General features: G+C 42.8%; 1 protein-coding gene across 4 annotated transcripts in view; it reads right to left on the reverse strand.

Annotated features, from left to right (window-relative positions):
- The window catches only part of SHROOM3 (shroom family member 3), a 252,739-nt gene that overhangs the window by 49,534 nt on the left and 177,467 nt on the right, over window positions 1-25,738 (reverse strand). For all 4 annotated transcript variants that reach the window (XM_061583353.1, XM_061583356.1, XM_061583355.1 and 1 more), the window contains one exon: window positions 831-962. In XM_061583353.1, coding sequence (XP_061439337.1) covers window positions 831-962 — 132 coding nt within the window. The remainder of the gene's footprint in view (window positions 1-830; window positions 963-25,738) is intronic.

Below are 25,738 nucleotides of genomic sequence, written 5' to 3' on the forward strand. Positions count from 1 at the left end.
CACAAAATTTAAAAGGTGTGGGGCAGGTGGGCATGGCTGGGCATCTCATAGGCCCAAGTGTGTGGTCACCCAGGGTCTCAGGGGATCAAACCCCATACTTTTTTGGAAGCCAGGTCCCAGGAGGGTCCCTATGTCTCTAGTGCCCTATGAGCCAATCAGCATGAAAGGGGTGTGTTTTGGCCACTGAGAATAGTCTTCTAACATGCTCCCTTGTCCTTTCCTGCTTTGTCTTAACCCAGGAAAAAAGCCCCCAGAGAAAGAGTGTGTGTGTGTGTGTGGGGGGGAAACCTATGTACCCAGCATTCTCCCATGTTTTTCTTTATTGCAATAGAGCTTTCTGAGTCAGTTATGCAGGCCTCAATGAGTGTCAATTGCAAGCAAGTCTTTATAGTTCCTACTTCAAAAAGCCAAGACAAATTTGTAGAGAATGAGAATTCTGTAACTGCAGAAGAGAGAATGAATCCTGATGATAGCATCCCATCTACGTCATCAAGAAGTCTGGCGGCAGCAGATAAACATGTAGACACTGAATTCAGTAGCTCAAGCAATATCCCTGATAGTGAGAAAGGACAGCCAAATGGTGACAGTGATAGAAAGCAGTATTCAAGCCTCACTAGATTATTCTATCATCTTAGAAGGTTGTATAACCTTAGAAGGGGGCATAGCTGTGACTACCATGAAGGGACCCTGCACTTCTGAATTTGCCACTACATTACTGCATGGGCCGAATTAGGACCCCTGGCAGGCCTGAGGTTCCCTATGCTGGTCTAAAGTAAACAAGAATGAAGCACAGCAGTGTTTATTTTTGTAGAAATGTTCCGCCTCCTCACCTGTTCTTTAGTTGTAGGTTAACTCCACCTGACCATGCTGTTTTGCTGTATTGGAAGTCAGACTTGAGACGCTCTGAGCTGAGGGAACGAGAACGTGTAATGTCAGTATGTCCTTTCGCTGCAAACGTATCCCTGCCAAAAGAAACAAACCAAAGTGAAGATGTTTAAGGATGGTATAGTCATGCTACAGTAAGGAATGTTCAGGATAAAATAACTCATCCCTATTTAATAAAATGCACTGAAGAACACAGTTATACATTTATTAATTAAAAGTATATCTGTCCAACCTTTCAGCCTGAAGACCCATGGATGTTAACACTATAATAATAAAGCAGCCATAAAGCAGCTGTTTGAAATGAATGCAACAATATAGTCACAGAACATATATAAATACAGGATATAAAACCACCAAGGTGCAGGCTTGATCCAAGGGATTCCAAACAGTATAATCTGAAAATTGGTAACAGAGAGTACAATCCTTTACATCTCTACTCAGAAGCAAGTCCTAGTGAGTTCAATAAGATTTACTCCTGAGTCAGTGTATATAGGATTGCTACTTTACACTCCCTGAATCAACTTGTTTATATCCTACTGAAGTCACCCTGAGTGTGGGACTACAGCTATGCAGTCTGATCTCCTTTGTGTGAAAGCAAGTCCCACTAAATTCTAAAGGGGGAGGGACCCTAATAAATGTGCAAAAGAATAGCGGAAGTTGCCTTCCGCCAGGGCAGACTATTTGTCCTACTCTGACTGGCAGCAGCTCTCCAGGGGCTCAGGCAGAGGTTTTTTACATCACCCATTACCCTGAAGAGTCTTCAGCGTGCAAGGCATGTGCTCTACCATTGACCTATGGTTCTTCCCCTATGCACTATAGGTCTGGTCATGGTAAAAAAAAAATTAAATTGACAAAACAAATGAATAACCAGCAATGACCATTTTCAGACAAAAACTGCAAGACTGATTCCATAACTTAAAAAGATTCTACAAAAAGTAGAGTCTGGCCTGCAGTGAAAAGTCGGCTGCTGTGAAAAAATTAACTATTACATCCCGGTTATATGCCATATTTGCTGTACCATTGTTTTGATCATTGTTTAATAATTAGACATTTGTTATGAAATGGCTTTGAATTATCTTTTATAGGGGGATGGTGAGGATAATAATGTATCTGATTTATTTCTGTTTTTTGTTTTCATGCTTTCCCATGAACTGCTTTGAGTGTAGTGTACACAGAAATAAAACCAAGCGACTGAAATGGACGTTTGTTTTTTCCACGGATAATAGTATGCGAGTAAAAAAAAAACCCTTAATGACATTGGTTGCTCACACAAAAACACCTACACTGCACCAACTGCAGGAAAAGTATCTGCAACAGAGTACCTATTTAGTACTATGAGTACCTATTGATATTGTATCCTAACATTCTCCCCAATACAGAGAACATGGGCCCCTCTTGACTTTTCTTCTTCTTCCTGCGGGTGTTTTCTGCCACATGTCATTGCTGCAATAAGTGTACACTAGTGGGAATTAATTGGACTGTCCACATATCATTCCGCTTTATTAGTTCTGCAATACTTCCCCAATGTTATTGCATTATTGCCATCTGGAGGGGCACTCTTGCACTGTAGCGCAACAAAAGCCAGACAAAAAATAAAACCAGACGTTTTGTGGTATAAAAAGTTACAGGATCTCAGCAGGATGTTAAGCGACATGAACTGACGGGAAATGAAGCAGTCTGAATACTGCTTAGAGGTCTTTGAAATATTTGGTATACAAATGCTTTAAAATGAAATAATGTCTCCCTGAAGCTTTCGCAGGTGCAAACAGTACTGAAAGTGAGGCCGCATATAATTGACCTAGTACCATCATGAGCACAAATAATCATGAAATGATTAGGATGGATGTCTGAAGGGACCCCTTATCTCCCAAATGTGACTGGTGCAGTATCCTTACCAAGAAAAATGCTCACACTAGATGGAGGGAGAAGTGAGGGAGAAAATTACTAAAAGCCATTCGAGTTCTTTATGTTCTCACCTCCCAGAGAAAAGAAGAGCCTGCTGGATCAGGCCAGTATCCAGCATCCTGTTCTCACAGTGACCAACCAGATGCCCATGGGTAGCCTGCAAGTAGGACCTGAGTGCAAGAGCACTCTCCTCTCCTGTGGATTCCGGCAACTGGTTTTCTGAAGCCTACTGCCTCTGACTCTGGTGGCAGATATGGTGGCTAGTAGCCATTGATAGCCTTATCCTCCATGAATTTATCTAATCCTCTTTTAAAGCTATCCAAGTTGGCGGCCATCAGTGCCTCTTGTGGGAGCAAATTCTGTAGCTTAACTATGTATGCACTACAGGAAGAAGTACTTTCTTTTGTCTGTCCTGAATCTTCCGACATTCAGCTTCATTGAATGCCTACGATTTCTGTTGTTATGAGAGAGGGAGAAAAACTTTTCTCTATCCACTTCCTCAATGCCATGCATAATTTTATACACTTCTATCATGTCTCCTCTGACCCGCCTTTTCTCTAAACTAAAAAGCCCCAAATGCTGCAATCTTTCCTAATAAGGGAGTTGCTCCATCCCCTTTATCATTCTGGTCATGTGCACTAAACAATAACAAATGAAAATTTGCTCTCACTTTATGGGAAGAGGCCAAGGTTAGCTAGAAAAAAAAAGGTAGGGTGGCCAAGTGTCCTAAATCACAGAGGACAGTCCTCTGTTTGACAGCATCTTCTATTTGAAGAACTGCCCAGTCCAAGCCAAGTTTTTTTTTTTTATAAAAAGAATCATAAGAAGTAAAACCGGAGAGGCCTTGAAGTTAGCAGGCTGAGCAATTACTCAGGCCATCGGTCACAGTTTTCCACACTATGGTGAGATGTAATATGTTTCTATTTAAATTATAGTAACTATTTCTAAATTTGCCCTGATACATATAAATTATCATTTGCTAGTTTTACACAAATCTGTCTCTACTTTTGTCCTCTTCTCTTGGTGAAGGTTAAATGGCCAGTCTAAAAGCAAGAAATTTGCAGCCCAGATACACAGAAAGAGAACGTTTTAGAACAATCAGGAGTGGTAGCATATATAGGCCGGTGTTACTTGGGAAGGGCCATACCTCAGCGGTAAAGCATCTGCTGTGTATGCAGAAGGTTTCAGATTCAATCCTTGGTATTCCAAAGTAGGGCTTTGAGAGACCCCAGACTGAAGCCCTGGAAAGATTCTGCCTGTCAGTGTAAATAATATTGAGCTAGATGGGCCAATGGGCTGACTCAGTATAAGTCAACTTCCTATGTTACTTAGGCTGAGGTATAATCATACCTTGCTTAATATAAGCATATATTAATATTTACTACTTGCATTTACTCCTAAATGACACAGAGCCCCACCCTCCATGTCTTCACACACCTGAATAATATAACAACAATAAGCAAATACATCAGTTCTCCTCCACCTATCTCTGCAAATTGTGGCATTCCAGGATGAGTTTCACGGGGTAAATAGCAAGGACAGGGCACTCCCACAGTGTTTCTTATTTATCACCTCTTAGGTGCAATAGAATGAGTTTGTCTTGAGTTCCATGATAGAAGAGAGATGGGCTATAAATGTAAGAATAAACAAATGAAAGAAATAATGGGAAGTGTGTTGCTGTTGTTGGATCCAAAAGATGCTACCTTCAAATCCATGCTGAGACATGAAGCTCGCCAGATGACATCAGGCCAGTCGCTTCCTCTCAGCCTACTCTACTGCACAGGATTGTTGGGAAGATGAGATGTGGGATATACACCAGAGATGGGCAGAAGGGAAGTCAGGATCTACTAGTAAATCTCTGGCTGATTTGCAGTAGACTGACACCCCAATTGTAACAATAAACACCAGAATTATATATTAAACCAAAATTAGGGTGAAATGAAAAAATGAAATGAAGAAAACTAACCAGGAGCAGATTTTTATATGCCCACCCCTGACATACACTGCCCTGCTTAGAGAAAAAGTAGGATAAAAAATTGAGTAAGCAGGGGCATCCAGGATACCTGTTTGCTCAAAAGTATCATCAAAACCACAGGAATCTGAGACAGAGGAACTTGCCTTACATTATTATCATTTAACTTGTGAATCGCCTTCTACATATATGTCCCAAGATGATTTACAGACACAGCTAAAATAATTTCTAAAACAGTACAAGAACCACTGAGTTACAGGTTCAAAAACAACACAAAATTAACACTTAGGCAGAGACCTTTTCACCTAGTTTGTCGAAACAAAAATATCTTCAGTTATTTCCGGAAAGTACACATAGTGGGCACTTGTCATATCTCAACAGAAATGCTGCTGTACAGAAGAGGGGCAGCCACGCTGAAAGCCCTGCTCTGAGTTGCTGTGTAGTGGGTTTCTGATATTTTGGGGACTTGAAGGAGAAACTCTCCTGCAGAATGCAGTGACCTACTGGGCCTATAAGGGATCAGGCAGTCTCTCAGGTAACCTGGTCCTCAGGTGTATAGGCCCAAGTATGTTAGTATTGGGACAGATTATTAGCCTGCCTAGCCTGGCACTGCTTGTTCTTGACTGGCAGCAGTTCTCCAGGGTTTCAGGCAGAAAGACGGCTTTGTCATCACCTACAACCTGACCTTGTTCGCTCAAAACACCAGAGATGCAAGAGGGAACCTTTTTATATACACTGCTGAGGGAGTAAAGATCACCATTTTGGGGGTAACATACGGGATGACATAATCCCATATATTGAACTGTAACACTTCTGAGGTAAATGTGATTCTGTGACTGTAGCCATACAAGGCCATTTTCGCCTACAACAAATGGTTTCCAAATTGTTTTATCTTCAGTTCAGGGAATACTTTCCTGTTTGTCAAGGAAACCTGGCATGTTTATGAAGGAAACCCTGTAAATTATTCAGACACAAGTCCTGCAGCACGTAGCCGGTCCACTGGCAAGCCTGATTGTGGACCACCCTGTAATCTATATAAACTGAGATGGCTCGCTAGTACAGGCCCAAATCTCTCACGCCACATGGCACAAGGGACATATTTGGAAATCTGTCTTTGGGGGATGTTTGTCCACCGTTAACTGTCTTGGGTCCATAGAAACATAGGAAGCTGTCTTATACTGAGTCGGACCATTGGTCCATCTAGCTCAGTACTATCTGCAGTGACTCTCTAGGATTTCAGGCAGAGGATCAGGGCCGCCACCAGGCATGACTAGGCCTTTGGGCACTAGCTTGCCCCAGGTGTGCGGCTCCTGCCTGGTCCACCTACCTCTCTCTTGTTTCCTGTTGCTGCACATGCAGGGTTGCCATCAACTAAGATGGCAGTAGGAGCATCAGCCCCTTAAAAAGTCTCTGCCGCCATCTTGGTTGATGGCAACGCTGCATGCGCAGCCTCAGAAGACAAAATAGGTGGAGCCAGGGAATGGGAAAGTAGCCTGCCACAGATCACAGAAGGGGAGCGCTACTCTCCCACCCTAAGAAGGGGCCCTTCAGGGTCCCCTGTGGGGCATGGGGCCCTGGGCCAGGGCCCTTCCTGGCCGCCCTTTCATGCTGGCCCTGCAGACAACATTCCCAGCCATATCAGGATTGAACTTGGGCCCTTCTGCATGCAAAGCAGATGCTCTACCATGGAGTGATGGCCTTTCCCCATTTTTTCCACAGCAAAGGCAAATTATGTTGAAGAGGCCAAGTTCCTACTCTTCAGAGTGGGATAAAGAACCAGGAAGAGAAAGGGAAAAAAAGAATAGCAAGCTGTGTGTAAGAGAGACTTTTGTCCCTGTCAAGCCCAGAGAAGAAATGGGTGCTGCTGACAGAGTGCTGGCATGACTGTTCTATGTTTAGCGGACTTAGGGCTCAAGCCACATGCCATCCTATGAGGCTTTGGGATGCCTCAGATAGCCGAGATTCCATTGCAGTGAGGGAAAGAAAGGGCAGCCTTCTGTGCGGGCACCAAAAACATCCCTTCACTTCTCTCCATCAAATCCATACATGCCAGGCAGGGAATTTTAAGCCACAGCACTGTCAGTTAAAGCACGGCTAGGCAAGTGCCAGGACCCACAAGACTTTCACCTACGTGTGTGTGTGTGTGTGGGGAGAACATCTGAACGGTATTCTTGCACAAGCCTGTCACCATATGTCACACTTCAAATTCTTCCTCAGCTGCTCACCCTTGGCCTTTCCTCTAAATCCCACCCCACTTAAGCTTTTTCACTCTATATGTGCTGCATCTCTGCATAAGCTGGGAAGGGCCCTTTTGCATACTGGTTCTTGAGCCAGCACTGTATTCTGCTGATAAATCACCTCAGCATCAGTTAAGACGAGTTTGTTATATGCCAGGAAGTCCACACACACACTTTGAATTCTATCTCAGCCATGAATTCACAGAGTGGAAATGCAGGCAAGCCACTGTGATATGAAGACAAAAGTGTTGGACTGAACGGGGGGGGGGGGATGTGTACGAATCTCTGCTCAGCCATAAAACTCACTAAGGGGCCTCGGGCCAGTTGCTACCTGTCAACCTAAGCCTCCTCACAGGGTTGTTTTGAGGACAAAGTGAGATAATCCCTTCTATGCTGCCCTAAACTCCTAGGAGGAAGAGCAGGATACACAACATAATCTCTCCCTCAGATCCAGTCTGTAATATGGAGATAATAATGCTGGCCTAGTTTACTGGACAACTGTCAGGAATTAGTGTGACAATGTTACATGAAGCAGCCCTATCTGGCTTGGGATCTGCAGATCCTAGAGCAGGGATGGGCAGACTTCAGGCTTCTCAGACATACTTTGTGGCATTTCTGTTTTTCACTAGAACCTCAAGATCTACCAACTAGAACCAGGTGCAAAGAAACTTGGAATTAAAGAACAGAGTGCCTCTGAGCACATTCTGAGCCAGAACTGAGTTCAGCTCACAGTCCTTTAACACAAAAGTCCACTTCTGATTACCCCAAGCTTTCTTCACTTCATCTGCCTAATTTAGGTTGGAAAAGTCGTATTGTCATTGCCATTGTTAAACCACTGGGAACCAGAAATCCTTGCTGAGCCTCTGCAAACTATTCAGAGATCCACAAGTAGATCCTAATCTATCTTCTGCCCACTCCTGCCCTAGAGACTGCTGTGACGTCCTTCCGGCCCGGCACCACCTGTGAAGCTCTCACTTGTGGCTACCAGCAGACAGGAACGTCAGGTTTTCTTCTTACCCTTTACAGCTCTAGCACAGTTCTCAGAAGATCCCTCTGCTAGGCCTTACTACCCAACACTCTGTATCTCTTATAACCTTTAGACTGTGCCTTAGTCTCTGCCAGGCTATCTCGATACCTTGTGTCTACGGGTATAAGTAATTCCCAACCCCCCCTGCAGCCTCTTGCACTGAAGCTTACAGCCCTGGGTTTCTCTGTGGTACTGGATACAATATCTTTTCCTCCGCCGCTACCACCATTTGATACAACTGTTCAGCCTTGGTTACTTGTTATCCCCCCTGGTTTGTGTTTCCCAGCTGAAGGAATCAGGCTTTTGTTTAACCAAAAAATATTTATTGAACACTAAAAATAACAAGATTACTTAATTACTTTGTTGACAAGCTTATGGTTTCATATTGTGTTCTGACATGTACTTTACTTCTCATTAATTGCCTCAGAACTCCGACTCACTCTCAACAACAACAACCTCCAAACACCACCAAAACCTCTCTTTCACCCCTTTAAACCTCCAACATCCACCTCCCTGATTCAACTGTCATTCCTCCATTTATACTTCCAGCCATTCAAACGCTCAGCCAATCATCCAGCATTCTACTGCTCATGTACTCCCCCTCCTCTTTCACTCCACTTACCATATGTCTTCTATATAACCAGCGCTTACCATATTTACAATATAAGCAGGAACATCACAACCGCCTCTCCCTATCTGACCCACGCTGCCTACTAAGATCCTCAGAAAGGGCCCCATTTCAAAAACAATCTTCTAGAGCAGTAGTTCCCAACCAGGGGGTCATGACCCCCAGGGTGTGGCACAAAGTAATCCGGGGGTGGTGGTGGTGGAAAAGTAAAGAAATGAATTATTTATTTTTTTAACAGAAAGTCTTAACTCCCTGGATGCTGTCTGCTCCCCACTGCCGCTGCAGATGACATCTCCTCCTTGCTCCAAATGAGGGGAGGACTTTTGTTGAAGTGGCAGAGCATCTTCTAGGCATGCCGAGGACAGGTGTCTGCCTATAAAACATGTGGCAGACGTCAAAGGAGGCTGAGGGTGGAGCTACCAGGAAGAACAGGGGATTACTATTGCCGACTCCCATCTCCTTGCAGTGCTGTCGCTCCTCAGAATTAGAGGAGAGGGCTTTTTGTGAAGCAAAAAGAAGGCTGCAAGGAAAGGCTGCTTTCCCCCTTCCTTCCTGACAGCCAGCCAGCCTGCCTTTCTTGGCTCCTGCTTCGCTGCCACCTCCTTTTAAAAATTATTCTTATTTGCAAGGCTGCCCAGATCTCACCTTTGACCCAGAGGGAGTCAAGGAGCAGTGAGGAAGCTCAGGACTTGCTCACCCCCCAGCTCTGAGGCCAAGTGTGTGTGCCAACATACCCCCTTTTTTCTACGTGCCGTCCACTCCCCCATCTCTTTCTCCAACACGCAGTGGCAGTTGAGGGCTTTCCCCCTCCCATGTGCCCGAATGCATGCACACTTGCAGATACTTACAGGAAGGACAGGTGTGATTATGTATGTGCGTGCACTGTTCTGTCTTCTGCTCCACTCTCATTCCCCAAGTGCACACTAACCAAGTCATCAGTTCTGATGATCATCCCAAGGCCTAAAAGCACTAACCACCCTCCTCAAGCTAGCCACCCTTTTGTCTTCACAATGTAACATCCCCACCATTACCACATTGCTTGCCTCTTGATGATAGTGATGGTTATTGTTATTATTGTTATAATAATAAAAAGCTCAGCAAGTTGGCTGAGGTCCATACACAGCAGCTGAAATGTATTTATTTATTATTTCATTTATATTCCACCTCTTCTCCAAGTTGCTCAACGTGGTGCACATGGTCCCCCCTTTCCATTTTATCCTTACACCAACCCTGTGAGATAGGTCAGGCTGAGAGAATATTTGGCCCAAGGTCACCCAGTGGGCTTCGTGGCTGGGTGGGGATGTGAACCTGGATATTAGACCAACACTGTAACCCACTGGTGTTGGGAGACAGGATGGTACATCTTCAGACTGTGTGTGTGGGGAGGAGTATACCAATTTGATTGGACCTTTGCATTAAGAAAAGAAAGCAACAGTTCCCTGCCTGTAGGGAGCTTTTAATGGAAAGGGATATTTGGAGATTTGATTTTGCCACACATCATTTTTTTCAATTAACAGAGTCTAAAATTGTGGTGTAGTGGTTAGGTGTTGGACTAGGACCTGGGAGACCAGGGTTCAAATCCCCACACAGCCATGAAGCTCACTGGGTGACCTTGGGCCAGTGATTGCCTCTTAGCCTCAGAGGAAGGCAATGGTAAACCCCCTCTGAATAAAGCTTACCATGAAAACCCTATTTGTAGGGTCGCCATAAGTCGGGATCGACTTGAAGGCAGTCCAACAACAACAACAAAATTACAATTACGATGGGGGGGGTCACACTTTTTTTGAGCTTACAAAGGGGGTCCCGTACTCATAAAGGTTGGGAAGCAATGTTCTAGAGGTAAACATTTCTGCAGAAAAGATTGGGGCCTTTTCAGTTATGGCTCTAATTTTGGGAACAGGCTCCTGGAAAAGGTCTGTCAACTCTAAACCCTGTTGATCTTACAGGAAAAATGCAAGGTCCATCTGTTTGCACAGACCTTTGGCAGTTAAAAGGGAGAAAGCAAGTTGGCTCTACTGTTTTTAGCAGATATGCAACTTTAGAAAAGTTTTAATTGTTGAATTATACAGTTTCATCAGTGCTTTAGTTTTTTATTTTAAGACTTCTTGAATGGCAGAATATTAATTATTTAAAAACCACAGAGCACTTTGAATAGTTATCACTACAATTACTATACAGATGCAATCATTAACATGTCAGGATTGTATTATTTATTTTGTTAATATTGTTACGTTAATATCCCACCCTTCTTCCAAGGAGCTCAAGGTGGTATTTTTATTTCTCTCTCACACACACAATAATGCTACTTTTATCCCCACAACACCCCTGTGTGGTAGGTTAGGCTAAGTGATAATGACTGGTCCAAGGTCACTGAGGAAGCAGAGCCTAAACTGGAACACAGGTGCCCATAAATGGCCCAGTGTTCCTACATGACTATATTGACTCTCACTGTCCCACTACATAACTTGAGCCAAAACTCAATCCACAAGTAACCCAATGTGGGGAATGTACAAAGCAACAGAGCAGAATAAAGAACTTGCTCTTTCCAAAATACACATTCCTTTTGTTTACCTCAAACAGCCAATAGATCACCACTTACTTATTGAGCAAGATTTAGAGCCAATGAAGTTCTTGATAAGGAGCACTGGAAAATAAGTACTTTTAACGGATCAATACAATTTTATTTAAATACTAGTCTTGTTCTTTGCCTGGGCTTTAGAAATTACATGGAGAGTAGAATAATAGGTATTCTGCATGCCAAGATTACAAGTAATTAGACCAATATTAAGTGTGATTAGAGAACAGGTAATTAGAACTTGCATTCTTAGCATGAACTAACTAAAAGATGGAGGGAGGACTATTTCAAAGCAATGCAGGAGTCTCTGGAATGCACCACTAATAGTTTTTAAAAGCACATTTAAAGATCACATGACATCTTAGGGAAATGTTGCTCAATTCATCCTGTCAGGTAGCCCAGTTCTATCCTAATTTGCCACTATGCCCAGATTCCATTCATCTGTTGTTTTCCTGGAATTAAGACATGACAGTGCAGGCGGCCGGGGTGGGGGGGGAGAAGACCCCATTCTGTTTTTCTGAGTCTTCAGCAGAACATAGAAATATCATACTGTGGAACGTGAAGGAAGGTTTTCAAAAATATCAGTGCTCCCATGATGAAGAGACAGCATACCTTGAAATGCAATGGGAACGTATCAGTTAGACAGAGTGAAGCATAGCGGCTAGCATGTGAGCAGTGAGACCTATCAAATGTCATCTCATCCACAAACTCGGTAAGAGTTTCTTGGCAAGTCATTCTGTATACACCTCAGCCTGCCTCCATCCTAACCTAGCCATATGCAAAGGAGGACAGGACTCTTGCACATCTACATAAGAACATAAAAAGCCCCTGCTGGGTCAGGCTAAAGGCCCATCTAGTCCAGCATCTTGTTCTGACAGTAGCCAACCAGATGCCTATGAGGAACTTGCATGCAACTTCACTCTCTCCACTTGTGCTCCTCAACAACTGCCACTGAGAGGCATACTGCCTCCAAGAGTAGAGGTAGAACAAAGCCATTACGGCTAGTAGCCATCTTCCTTCCCTTCCCTAAGTGGGCTAACCCTCTTTTAAAGCCATCCAAGTTGGGGGCCATCATGTGGTAGCAAATTCCATAGTTTAACTATGCACTGTGTGAAGTCTCTCCCTTTTGTGTGTCCTGAATCTTCCAGCATTCAGATCCACTGGATGACCCCAGCTTCTAGTATCATGAGAGAGTTAACTATAAATCCTGTTATTCCCTCATCTACACAATGATTAACGGTCCAGAAGCCCTGCTCCCATTTGCATCTGGCCACCCTACTCTCCCTACCCATTTGCAACATGAGGTTAATACAAACCACACTTTGGCTAAACAAGCCATGGCTTAGAATTATGTGTGAACCAGGCCAATGGCAACCTTTTCTCTTTCTTCCATTCAAGTGACTGGAGCAAAGGAGAGGGGTTTTCATTCAGTTCACTTTGATGGGATGAAGAGGAAAGGAGCTGCATTGGCCTGGAGCCCCTGGAACTAGGCTACCTTGGGCAGCTGCCTGTAGCGCTTACTGGGTTAGGCTGCCTCTGTCTATATGGATCTTATGCAAGCAAAATCTGGTCTTGGTCAAATCCTATTCATTCCAGTTCGGTTTCCTCAGGAGTTGTTCTCAGTCAATGGTACCCAATGCCTGATTTTTTTATTTTTTTCAGTGAGTCCATAAAAGCTTGAGATGTGTGTTTTTATTAAAAATAAAGGAAAGCTGGCATTCTCAGGATTCCAACCTTTGCGCCAGCTTCCATGCGTGTATGGCCCATGGCCAGATACGCACAGCCCTATTCATAGCTGCAAGCACAAGTGTTCATCCCTGAAAAGAACAGACTAGAGTTTGTCCTTCCCTTTAACACACAAAATAAGGGCTTTCAGGAGTTATTTCAGACTGAGTTATATCCTACTGACCCATCTTACCCCCCTCAATGTTGGCAGCAGCATTTGAAATGTTTTCTCTCTCTGCAGAGATCACTTCTAGCTGTTCACTGTTATTTATACCACCTGCTCCCATTGTACCTTTCGAATTTCATGCCACACACATTTACCGCATACTGTACAAACACATTCTGTAGATGCTTTCTTGGGCTTAACTGTATGGGATGTTATCCAAGGAAATTTAGCCTAAATCCTATTGAAATTAGTTAAGCGCTTATGCCCCACTGATTTCAGCAGGTCTTGCAGTCCAATGCTATGCATGTTTACTCAGAAGTAAGCCCCTGCAAGTTCAACAGTGCGTACTCCCAAGCACGTGTGAATGGAGTTGCAGCTGTAGATACACTTCACTTTCTCCAGATTGCAGCTGTGGTTCTTCTCCTCTTTACCTAGCCGTTGCTCAGCCACCAAAGAAATGGAAACATCACTTTTTAGAAGATCTTTGTTGTGTCAGCAATGGAAACTTTGAAACACAAGATATACCACCACTCTCAAAATACAATACATACTGATAAATGTACAAAATGCCAGAAAAAGAAACATTTAGTTTGGAAAAGCACTGCTTTGCTGGTACAAGAGAATACATATGCTAGATGCTTTTTTATTGTCCCAACTTCCATTTATCAAAAAGTCAGACGCATTCAAATTATGGAGTCATGAAATAGAGTTCTGTACAACTCAAAAGCCTGCCTTTTCTTCCCCATCAATGATCCAATCTTGCGTATTTTGTACTTGCAATGTAAAGCATTAAAATAAAAGATTTCAATAAAGACAGTACTAACAAGAGTTTATGTTTTGCCACCTAATTGCTATGATTTTCAAAAGCAATAGGAATCGAGCTGTAGTTCTTATTTCCTGAAATTTGCACAACTTTGTGGAACATTTTGGGGAGGGGGATCATATTTTAAAATATAAAAATGGTACTGTTTGCTGATCTGTTATTCATATTGGATATACTTCCATTGGAAGCATCCTCAATGGGTATGTCTCTCACCCAATTATGTATTGAACGTACCTAATGCTACATACTGGCATACCGAATGCATTCCTTGCTCATCAGCTTCCGAAGGCATCTGGCTAGCCACAGCTGGAAATAAGATGCTGGACTAGACAAATCTTAGTTAGATCCAATGAGGTGATTTTTATTTTTAAGCACTGTATTTTGCTATGTTTAGTAGATACAGGCAATCACAACAAATACCAATGCCCCATCACCTTTTTCCAGTGTATTTTATTTATGTAAAGTTTTTCTATATTGCTTACTCATTAGCATTTCTAAGCAATATACATAAAAATAAGCCATACAGCGAATAAAACAATACAAAGTCCTCATAAAGCCAAACATAAGCCTGAACACTTGCTGGCCCAGTCCCAAACCAGGAGACAGTTCCCCCAAAGTATTATGTCCGCCTTGGGTCTACTTATGTGGCTTCAGAGGGCGTGCCCAATTGTTACCACGTTGTCTTACTTGAGTAGTCATGCCTAGAAATGCCTTGCAGAGACCCAAAGATCTGGGTAACCTGTAATCTGATCTATGTACCACTCTAGAGTTAAATTTTGCATTAAAAATAACGGAGAAAAGCATGTCAGTGATCCTAAGTCTGATTCTGACAGTATGAGCCAGAACACACACTGTGAGAAGATCAAAGGGCCTGTATATCAAATGAATGTGTGTCTGCTTCTTGATGTGCATCCACTTCAAAGCCCACTGCCAGAAGAATACTAATGGGATTGTAGGTAGCAAAGGTAGCTGACAATTTTTCAGTGTGTGTCTATGCCTTTCATTCATTAATTTTATAAGCAAAATTAACAGTACTGAGATCAGGGCCGGTTCCAAGGGGCAGCCAGGTGGGGCACTGGCCTGAGGGCCCCTGAGGCTACAGAAGCCCCTGGGGGGCCCCTCTGTTCCCCCTTCCGCTGTGCGCTCACATCCCTGCCATAAACCAAGAGGGTGGCAGAGGCTTCAGCTCCTTAGGGAAACCTCAGCTGCCATCTTTCTTAAGGGCACCGCTGCGTGCGCAACCGCAGAACAAGGTAAGTTAAGGAAGGGAATGGCAGAGTCCCGAAGCTCTTGCCGCGCACGAGTCGCAGAAGGGGAGCGCTGGGGCCTGGGGCAGGCTTTTGCCCAAAGGCTCAAGCATGTCTGGGGCTGGCCCTGGGCGCATGCACGCATGTATGTGTGTGCACGCACATGTGTGCCAGGGCCCAGGGCAAGCTGGTGCCGAAGCGCCCCACCATGTCTGGGGCCGGCCCTGACTGAGATTATGCCCATTTCTCCTCTACTACAGCCTATGAATGTGGCTATTCTATGTGTATCAACCATCAGAATTCTACCGGATTGCGGCCTCTCTTACATGGTTTCTTGAAGGGAGGCAATTACTTTTTCACTATTAATAGATCCTAAAAGGATATTTCCCCTCACCCCCATCCCCAACAAAAATGGCAGGCAGATCAGGGGTTCCCAATTGTGGTCTGTTGACTATCAGTGGTTTGTGAGCTTCATTCATGTGGTCTGTTGCATGGTCCATGGCATTAAATATTCATATTGATTTTAACTGTATTTTATTGCTTCCTTTATTTCTTATATTATTGCATTCTATGGGATGCAAACTGTTGACACAAGAAAACACAATATAAGAAATGAAAGAGGCAATAAAAGCACAATTAAAAATCATACAGCATCTAGCACAATGCATTACAATTGCTACCATAGGAAGACAAATCATTAAGTGATCCGCCAGGACCATCAGCAACTTTCAAGTCATCTTGAGGGAGAGGGAAGCTACTGCTCTAGACCCAGCGGGAGGTAGCTGGTTGACCTTGTTTTCCAAAGCTAACAGTGTAATCCAGGGGTTGCTGCAGCCTGCTGTTGGAATAACTCCTTCACTAGCACCCTATGGATGGCTGTACATGGCACAAGCTCAGTTTGAGATCAGACTGAGTTGAAAGTCTATCTTCACCCCCGCCAGTTGCTGGCAGAGTCGCTGCTCCACCCCAAAATTTTGTTTCATGGATGCAGTGGTATGAGTTTGGCCACCATGATGATTATGAATGAACGTACAAAACATTACAAAACATCCTACCTTATGACTAGGGTGCGTGTGAGAAATGTCTCTCCTGATGGCCTGGAATCCAGCCTTCAGAAGGTGAAATTGCTTCAGAGCTGGAGGAGGCACCTGTGAAATGGTGCAGATCTGATCTGTTTTTGTACAATAAAGCTAAAGCATCCTAGGAACATAAGAAGTTGCATTATACCAGGTCAAATATTTCTCCATCCGGCCCAGGGGTGGCTAGCCTATGGCCCTCCAGATGCTGTGGGACTCCAACTTCCGTCAACCCCAGCCAGCATGACTAATGAGTCCAACAACATCTGGAGGGCCACAGGCCAGTCACCCCTGATCAAGCCCAGTATGGCCTATTCTGACCTGCAGCAGCTTCCCTTGGTCTCAGTCAGAAGTCTTTTATTACCAGCTGTTCCCCAAGATGCCAAGGACTGAACCTGGGGCCTTGTGTATGCAGAGAAGGTGTTCTACAGCTGAGCTACGGTCCTACATCCCCACCCTTCAAATTATGGTTTGTTGGGATGCATTTACTCTCTTTGGAGACCTGGCACAGGATCAGCAACTGTGCTCTCTAATGAAGTCAATTTGTCTCCATTATCTGCTACTTGAAAATGTATCATAAAACAAGTATGACAAAGACATGCCCAGTCTCTAGTGCTCTCTTATTCAAGGGAAACTAAAGCTTGAAGAGAAACATTTGAAACTGTGCCATTTGGGTAAAGTGTGAGCATGCACGACAGGTATTCTTGAACCTGCAAACATGCCCTTGTTTGGCCTAGAGAAAATACTGCTCTATAGATCCAGCAAAACATCATCCACAGTTCCCTTTGGACAGACACAAATGTATTAGCCTACTACTGTATAATAAAAGCTTTGGCCGTTTCAATAAAACTGATCCATGGTACTATATTCTCTAATTTGGGGATGAGAAACCTATGGCTCTTCAGGTATTGTAGGACGCCACTCCCAACAACCCCAGCCAGTACAGCCAATGGTCAGGGATGCTGGGAGTTGTAGTCCAACAAGTTGTTATTTTGCAATAACCACCCCATAGCTGACTATCGCGAGTCATTCACAGGTCACTGTTTCTCTATGGAACAATAGATTCTTCCCACGAAGAGCTTTGCCAGTTTAAAAAAAAAGAAAATTGGCCATGCTTCTGTGCCTTTAATAGCAGCCTGAACATTAAGCAGGCAAAGTTCTTCCCAGCATTTATTTCCATGCCAGAAAGGGCTGCTAAATTTCTGTGTGCCCAGCAGCTGTAAAAAGACACAGAGGGAGTGGAGACTGGCAACTCTAGAGAAAACTACTGTGCTGCTGCTGTTTACCCCTTAACTTCCTAGACTCTGAGAGGTGGTTGCTGATTGTCACCTAGTAATTGTATCCTGGGGTGGGGGTGCTGAATGCACTATACCTAACCACTACTACTGCTGACTAGGAGGTCATCCTTTGCCCTTTAGGAACATAGGAATTGCCTTATGCTGAGTCAGATCACTGGCCCACCTAGTTCAGTACTGTCTGCACTGACTGACAGCAGCTTTCCAGGGTTTCAGATAGGGGTCTCTCCCAACCCTACCTGGAGATGTTGGGGATTGAACATGGGAACTTTTGCTTGCAAAACAGATGCTCTACTGAACTATACAGCACTCTTCAGTGGTTGGAATGGGGGAAATATAACAGTCCACATGTTGGCAACAGCAACACAGAATGAAGCATAACTGCACAGTGAAATAGATTCTAGGGCAGTGGCTAGCAGCACTGGGCCAACAATGTTGTCACTTCCCTGGGCCTCTGGCTGGCACCACCTAGAAATCTCCAGGTAGAGAGCCTACACTGTGCAGCTATGGCCTACCCTCTGCTGTCAAGCAACACTCTGGGTACAGAGAAGCCTCTTCAGCTCATAACATGCACAGGGCAACATGTGGGCTGTTACAGTTGAGAATTAATTTTTTCCCCATTCATTCCAACAAAGAGCTCTATGTAGTTCAAAGGCTTGCATACTCCTGATATCAGAGGCATCCGATGCCATGTAAACTTACCCAATATATCTCTGACTTTTAGTTCCAACATAATTTTTTTTTAAGAGAAGCCACTTGCTGGTATGCTTTAAATTGGCATCATCACATAAACACAAACAGATGATAAAACACTCCAGGGATGGCAAATATTTTACACGTGGAGGGGTTAAGGGAAAGAGTTAAGTCTTCCATCCTATCCTTTCCTTATCTTGCCCTGTCTTGCAGGGGTTTGTGTTACACAATGCCACACACTGTCCAGAAATCCCTGCCCAATCAGGCCTCAGCTCAAGCAAGTGAGATAAGGATAGAGCACTTTGGTTTTAACTCTCTGTATCCTCATGCATCAAGGTGAAGGCAAGCTCTTAAAGGGACAGTGCACCGGATGGTCAAGGACTGCCTCCTTACGGAGGAGCATTTTGTGACACAGCAGGGAGGTGAATGGTAATTCCCTCTAACGCCAGGAAGAATTCTTGTAAATTACCCTGGCTACGTTTGTGGCATAATAAAGAAATATAAAAAGCAAAGGCAGCTGCAGTGGTCCATTCAGAGCTTGGAAAAGTTACTTTTTTGAACTACAACTCCCACCAGCCCAATCCAGTGGCCATGCTGGCTGGGGCTGATGGGAGTTGTAGTTCAAAAAAGTAACTTTTCCAAGCTCTGCATATGATAGTACCTCCAAAGTCCACAGTCAGGCAATACCTTTATAAGGACCAACCAAAATGTCCTAAAATTAGTGGCAAGATTTTGAGTTCTGCAGAAGTCTTCATCAGGCAAACAAAACCACATAAACCTTAATTGTAGGCATGAGGTTGGCTTGTAGACACAGGAAAACAGACTAAGGCTGCAATCAAATACACACACCTGGGAGTAAGTCCCATTGAACCCAATGGAGCTTATGTCTGAATAGACACGTATTGCATTGCAGCCCAGATTACCTTTAGGAAAACACTACTGGTCTTTCAGACCCATTGGGGTGCCAATATAATTGCTGTTGTTTTTAGTAGCTCTGTTCCTGTACCTTTAAACACCACCCCACCAGACATTAAAGACACAGACTTAAGCAAGTGTGAAGGTTTTTCCCCCATCATTGCTTTACCTCCATGCCAGAAAAAGCTTCATGCCTGCTAAATTTGCTGCTATCTAAAAGGCACAAGGCAGAAGAAAACAACTAGGAATTCTCTGCACGGCTTTTCCCTCTGTGATGGTAAAGGTCTGCCATTTAAACATGGCAGCTGCTTCAAACAATTGTCTCTTTCATGTGAAATTGAAGTGGTACAGTCCCACGGAAATGGCTATACCACCTCAAAAATGCCCGTAAGGACAGACAATAATTATATGAGGAATTCATTAGGCAACATCACATTTTCTATCTCTCCCCCTTCCCAACCCCCTTTAGTAATTTTGATTCAATATCTGTAAGGATTATTTTTCATTAATGTTTTTAAAAACTACCAAAAAAAAAATACAGACAAGATCCCTAACTGACACCTTACAATATACCAAGCATGATAAACAAGAGAAGCTAAAGGGGTGGGAAATGGATACCAAAATTGAACCCCAGCAAAAGAAAACAAATCTGGAAAAGATGTGAATGGGTGAGGTGGAGTAACATGAATTACCAACAGGCAGGGAATGCGAAAGAACAAGAGCACTAAGAGAAAGCAGAGGGTTGTACAAGAAAGAAGTAACACAAGATTTAAAAGGAAGATGAGAGCTTAATCCCCAAAGCTAAGCACACTAAGCAGGCCCCTCTGACAAAGAGTGCTTGGATATAGGAAGCAGCCTTATACTGAGCCAGAACTACTAGTCCATCTAGCTCAGCACTGTCTACACTGACTGGCAGCGGCTCTCCAGGGTTCAGGCAGGGAGTCTCTCCCACCTTCACCTGGAGATGCTGCCGGGGACTGTGGGGAAGGTTAGACAATATAGTGTCAAAGCAAGGGCCATTCCACACTTTCCCAGTGCATTTTCCTGCCAACTCCCAACCTTTTAGGGAAGCAAGTTTGTTGCAGAAGATCTTTGAATCAACTTTAACTCTGCAACCTTGAATTTGCCAGAATGTGACTGAACCCCACCAGTCTGGAAGCATCCTTGATATTTAGTAGTAGTAGGTTTTTTTTTCTTCAATTAATTTTTATTCCAATTTTCAAAACCAAAACAATACAAAAAGAAAACACAAATCAATAACTAGTACAATACAAAAAGAAATATATATATATATATATATAAAAGAAAGAATATTGACTTCCGATTTGTCATAGTTCAGCTATAAATCTATAATATATAACAAACCTATCTCTTAATAGATTATAAAATCACCTTCCTCCAACGGTTATCTTAGTTGGTTTCAAATCTCATTAACATCATATCATTTTAATCTTCCACAAAAAGTCAAAGAGAAGTTTCCAATCCTTGAGATATATGTCCATCAATTTTTTTTTCTAAATAAACATGCCAATTAATCCAACTCATCAAATCTACTAAGTCCAGTAATTTTAAATCGCTCTTCTGTCATTATCCATATTGGGTCCATCTTCCATCTTCCATCTTTACACACCCAAAAATCTTGCTGTCATAGTCATATAATAAAAGTCTGATAGGAATTTCCTCCATCACAGATATTTTCTTGCCATCAAATCCAAATGTATCACTGAAGTATTGTTGCAAAGCCGCATCTCTGTTCCTCTTTTCCACATGATACACTAGTACATCTCTTGAAGGTTTTTCCATTGACACAAAACAGGGATTAATTCTGTTAACTTTCTCCATTTCAAGTTCCATCACATCCTTCCAGTCCAAGAATTTTTTTGAACCGATAATATCTTTATCTCCAATCTCTTCAATTCCTTCAGGGACAGCGCTGAATTCCAAAGTGTAATATTTGTCTCCAGGATCCATCACAGCCAGGAAATCCAAATCTTTTTTCATGTCCATAATTAAGGCAATCTCCATAGTTTGAACCTTGCCTTTAATTTCTCTTTCATCCTTTTTTTGTTTTCCAGATCTATCTTTATTCTCCTTTCTCATAGAATCCTGAGTTTCTTTCAGCTCCTGTCTCATTTCGTGAAATTCAATTCTCCACACTTGTCTATTATTTCTCAGTTCTTGTTTTATTGAGTTAATCCCATTCATTATTTTCTGAAACATGTCTAGAGATAAAGTCCCTTCTTGTACATCCATGATCTTCTTAATTGTCATTCTTAAAGCCAAAGGAACAAAACTCCTTCAATTTTCAATGTCCCAAACAAAGAGCAGCTTATTTCTTTAACCAGTTACAAAGGAGTTAATCTTTCCAACAAACTAACGTCACACGCTAGACAGCCCTTATCTCTTATCTGCCCGGAAGTGTAAGAACGGCTTTAGTTCACAGCGTCGAAATAGCTAGTAGCAGAGAGAATGAGCAGATTCGTCAAAAAAAAAGTAGATCAGGAAAAATAGTCCCAGCCATAAATCAAAAAGATTTCTTATCTCTTCCAATCAGAAATCTCTCATCCGTTGTAATCTTTAAAATGCTATTTTCCATGTCAGCTTTTTGCAATAAAAAAAAAAGATAAGCTATTTATATTTTCTTCCCCCTTAGTTCCGTGAATAAAAAAAGGAAAGTCTTACCTCACCTAGGTTATCTCAATTGCTGTTACTTTGACAAATCTCTTTAGCTGTATGGATAAGAAAATGATGAATGTAGACAGGAGGATGTTTGCCTGTTAATCCGTATAAAAAAAAACAGGTCACTTATCCAGCTGAGCTAGCATAAAAATCCTCACTCTGTCTGAGCTGCTGGAAGACAGACAATTCTGACGAATTCCAGACTCCAACAATCAAAACAAAGCTATGTGGGAAATCTCACGTTTCTTCTTTAACCGGAAGAAATTATTCCCAGTCAGAAAAGAGCCTTCTGACTGAATTTAAACTGGATAAGTTTCATCCAAGACGGAGCTCGTCTCAGAGGCTGCACAGGCGTAGGGATCCTCCTGGGAAGTCCAGTAGTAGTAGTTTTTTCAAAGGAATTCTGATATTCCCAGAATGATAAATCCCATGCCAGATCCCAAATTCCATATTTGCAGGGAAATCCTATGGGCATGTGAGATGCTTGCTGCTCTTCAAGCTATCTTTGTAGAAGGAGGGAGGATATTGTTTTAAATATTTCAAGCAATGCAGAATTTTGCCTTTTTAATAATTAAAAATAAAGATCTCCTGTAAGCAAGAACCACTGGTTACAGAAGGGCCCCTCCAGACAGGTGTTTTATTGCAGGTGTATTCTGCAACATGTTCTTGACACAATAATAGTGCATTCATGGTGGATTTATTCTGCTTTAGTTTGTGCTGCAATGCTTCTCCAACACTACCACATTATTGCTGTCCCGAGGGGCTATAGCGCAACAAAAGCAGAGAAAATATTAACCCAGTTCATTAGTGGTATACAAAGTTACGAGATTTCAGCAGGAAGTTACAGGATATGCACTGTGATCACCCCAAAACTTTTGCAGGTGCAAACAGTGTTGAAAGCGGGATTGTGTGTGACCACCCAGATAACATAAGAATAAAAGATGAATGCACAAAAAAAAAGGATCTCTGGAGGGGCCCAAAGTCACCTTCAAATCACTGGCACAGCATAGGTTTCTGCTTCAACAGACACAGCAAGATGGGAGGGAGAAGACGACAATATTCTGTCTTGTACCCCCCCCAAACACACAAACCAAACTATTCCTGAAAGCTTCTAGCGTTGTGTGTAGGTATGTATTTTACATACTCTCTGATTAGATCTGACCCCAATTCCTCATCTTCACATATAGATACACACACACAGAGCTGTAAAAAATTGCTGTTTTGCCTCTACATGAATGCAAGAAAGAAACTGAACATGAAATTTTTGTTAATTGTGGAGATGAGGGTGGAAAGTATGTGCAGTGGGGAGGGGATTTGTTCTTCATTAATTTGGCACTGGCGGAAAGATCTTTGAGAAAATGAACTCTGTTTTTGCGGAAGACCTAATAATCCTCCCTCTGCACTGGAGGATTATCGGGTACTTAGAGAGACACTCACATGCACATTTTTAGCTTGTGCCAAGCATGTTTTGTGTCCACAGGAGCCAGGCTTCATTCTGCTCTTTAGCTGGAGTGAATAGGCATTCCAAGGCATTTAAATGCAGCCACAGACCTTCTACCCCAAGCTTTTCACCCTTTTAAAGTCCCCTGAATTGCTGGTTTGGTGTTTTTGTTTTGTTCAGTTTTGTCTGCAATGAAGCCTCTACATTTGCTTGCATATTATGTTCTTCCTCCCCCCCATCTCCCACATTTGATTCTGTATTTGTACACCACTTGCAATCTTTGCCCTAGACCCCTGATCAGAATAATACACAGTCATGATTTTGGGCACATCTTTACTGTCCAGGTGTCCGCATATGAGCCCTGAAATGAGCCTGTCACCCATAAACCACCCTGCCTCCCTGGGCTTCTGCTGGGAGGAAGGGCGGGATAACAACAACAACAACAAGCCAGGGGTCGGCAACCAGCAGCCTTGGGGCCATACACACTCCAAAAATACTGACGTCTAGCTAGCTCACCTACCAGCGCTGCCTCCTAACACCTACTACATCCAGTGGTGCCTATCCCTGCTTCTTTCTTTCACCCACTCTACTGTTTCCACCTGTGGCAATATACCAGACAGGACAAAGTGGAAGGGATGACACATCTAAGTTTTCAGACTTTGGAGAGCCCTTGGGGAGTGTGTCAGAGTAGGCAGAAAGGTGATCTGGATCTGTCTATTTATATTCAAAACATTAAAGCTGTTAACTACAGATTAATCTTTTTATTAGAGAAACTTTGATTACAGATCAAGGTACAGGCAATGAAGCAGCATATCACTCCTGTCCCAGAGAAGTCAGGTGCATGCAGAAAAAGTTTTTGACAAACAATAGGAGCAAGCAGCATATAATAAGGCATGCCAGTCCTTCACTAAGTCTTAGCCGTTTTCATATTTTAAAATCCCAAAGCAGTGCACAAAAGAATAAAAACAGCATACAATACTTAACAAAATACTTAACAAAACAATGTAAAAAAGCAGCATAGAATAAAATACAATTCCACACCTTTTTTAAGGTTCGGTAGAACCACCCTGTAACACAGCTCAGTGAGCTGCGAATTCAGATATACCACAGGTAAAATGATGTCCCCTAAGTAAAACACTGTTTACAGAATGTGGCTTTCATTATAATGTGGAAGCCCTATAACGCAAGTGCAACCTTTATCCCCGCAACCCCTGCATTATATCGAGGTTCTAGTGTATTTATGTACCATTTCATGTTCAGAATTTCTAAGTGGCGCACACCATCACAGTGATCAGTAAAATATGCACCAAATATCAGAAAGGTTAAGAAAAATATAAGAAACAGCACTGCTATTAAAGCTAACGTGCCAGGCAAGATCTCCAATAAATCTCAAAAAGAAAAAAAAACTATCAAGAGGCGGGCTCTATTTATAAACTTTGGAATGACAAAATTGGAGAAAATATTCCATGCTACCCACTGCTTTAAAATATATATTGAAAAATATCTGTACAATGGGGGAGGGGGAGAAATATGAATTCAACTCTGTAATCATTACTTGTAGTATATTTTATTGTAACAATAGTAAATATAGAAGACAATATCCCAGTATGACTACTCTGAAACTGCTTGGGTGAACTAAAAGTGTTAAGCATATGGCAAAACACACAAAATCATCAGCACATGCCTTATTTCTAAGGGGAGAGGATTCACATGCCAGGTGCTACCACACTAAAGGCTAGGGTTGCCAGGCTCAGGGCCTGAGAGTGATCCTGATCTTTAGGAGAAGAGAAATTCAGCCAAGTGCAGGTGTTCTTGCAACCCTGTAATGGGAAAAACCACAAGGCGGAATTCTACTTTTCTCCTGCACAACTTTTAAAGATACAGAAGACCTCTTGGTTGCCAGGCCCGGCCTCCAAGAGGTCTTCTGTATCTTGAAAAGTTATGCAGGGGGGAGGGAGACTTCCACCTTGTGGTTTTTCCCATTACAATGTTGCAAGAACACCTGCACTTGGCTGACTTTCTCTTCTCCTAAAGATACAGGATCAGTCTCAGGCAACTGAACCTGGCAACCCTACTAAACGCCAAATTCCTACTGGTAGATCGCTGACTGATTTGCAGAAGATCAGCAAGTATTTCTGATGCCCAATTATTTAACAATAACAGCAACAAAATTATCCCTCCCCCCCCCAAAAAAAAATTATATTGCTGAAATGAGAAGCCTTGAGTTCAAATCCTTGTTCGGCCATGAAGCTCATTGAATAACTTTGGTCCAGTCATTGTCTCTCAGCCTAACCTACTCACAGGGTTGTTAGGATAAAATCAAGAGGAGGAGAGCCATGTTTGTACGACACCTTGAGCTCCTTTGAGGAATGTGGGATTTAAACATAATAATAAAATAAAAAGAAAACAGGAGTGGATTTGCATGTGTAGGAGGACTGTGATCTCCATT

The sequence above is a fragment of the Rhineura floridana genome, chromosome 9 (genome assembly GCF_030035675.1).
Source record: "Rhineura floridana isolate rRhiFlo1 chromosome 9, rRhiFlo1.hap2, whole genome shotgun sequence".
Lineage (NCBI taxonomy): Eukaryota > Metazoa > Chordata > Lepidosauria > Squamata > Rhineuridae > Rhineura > Rhineura floridana.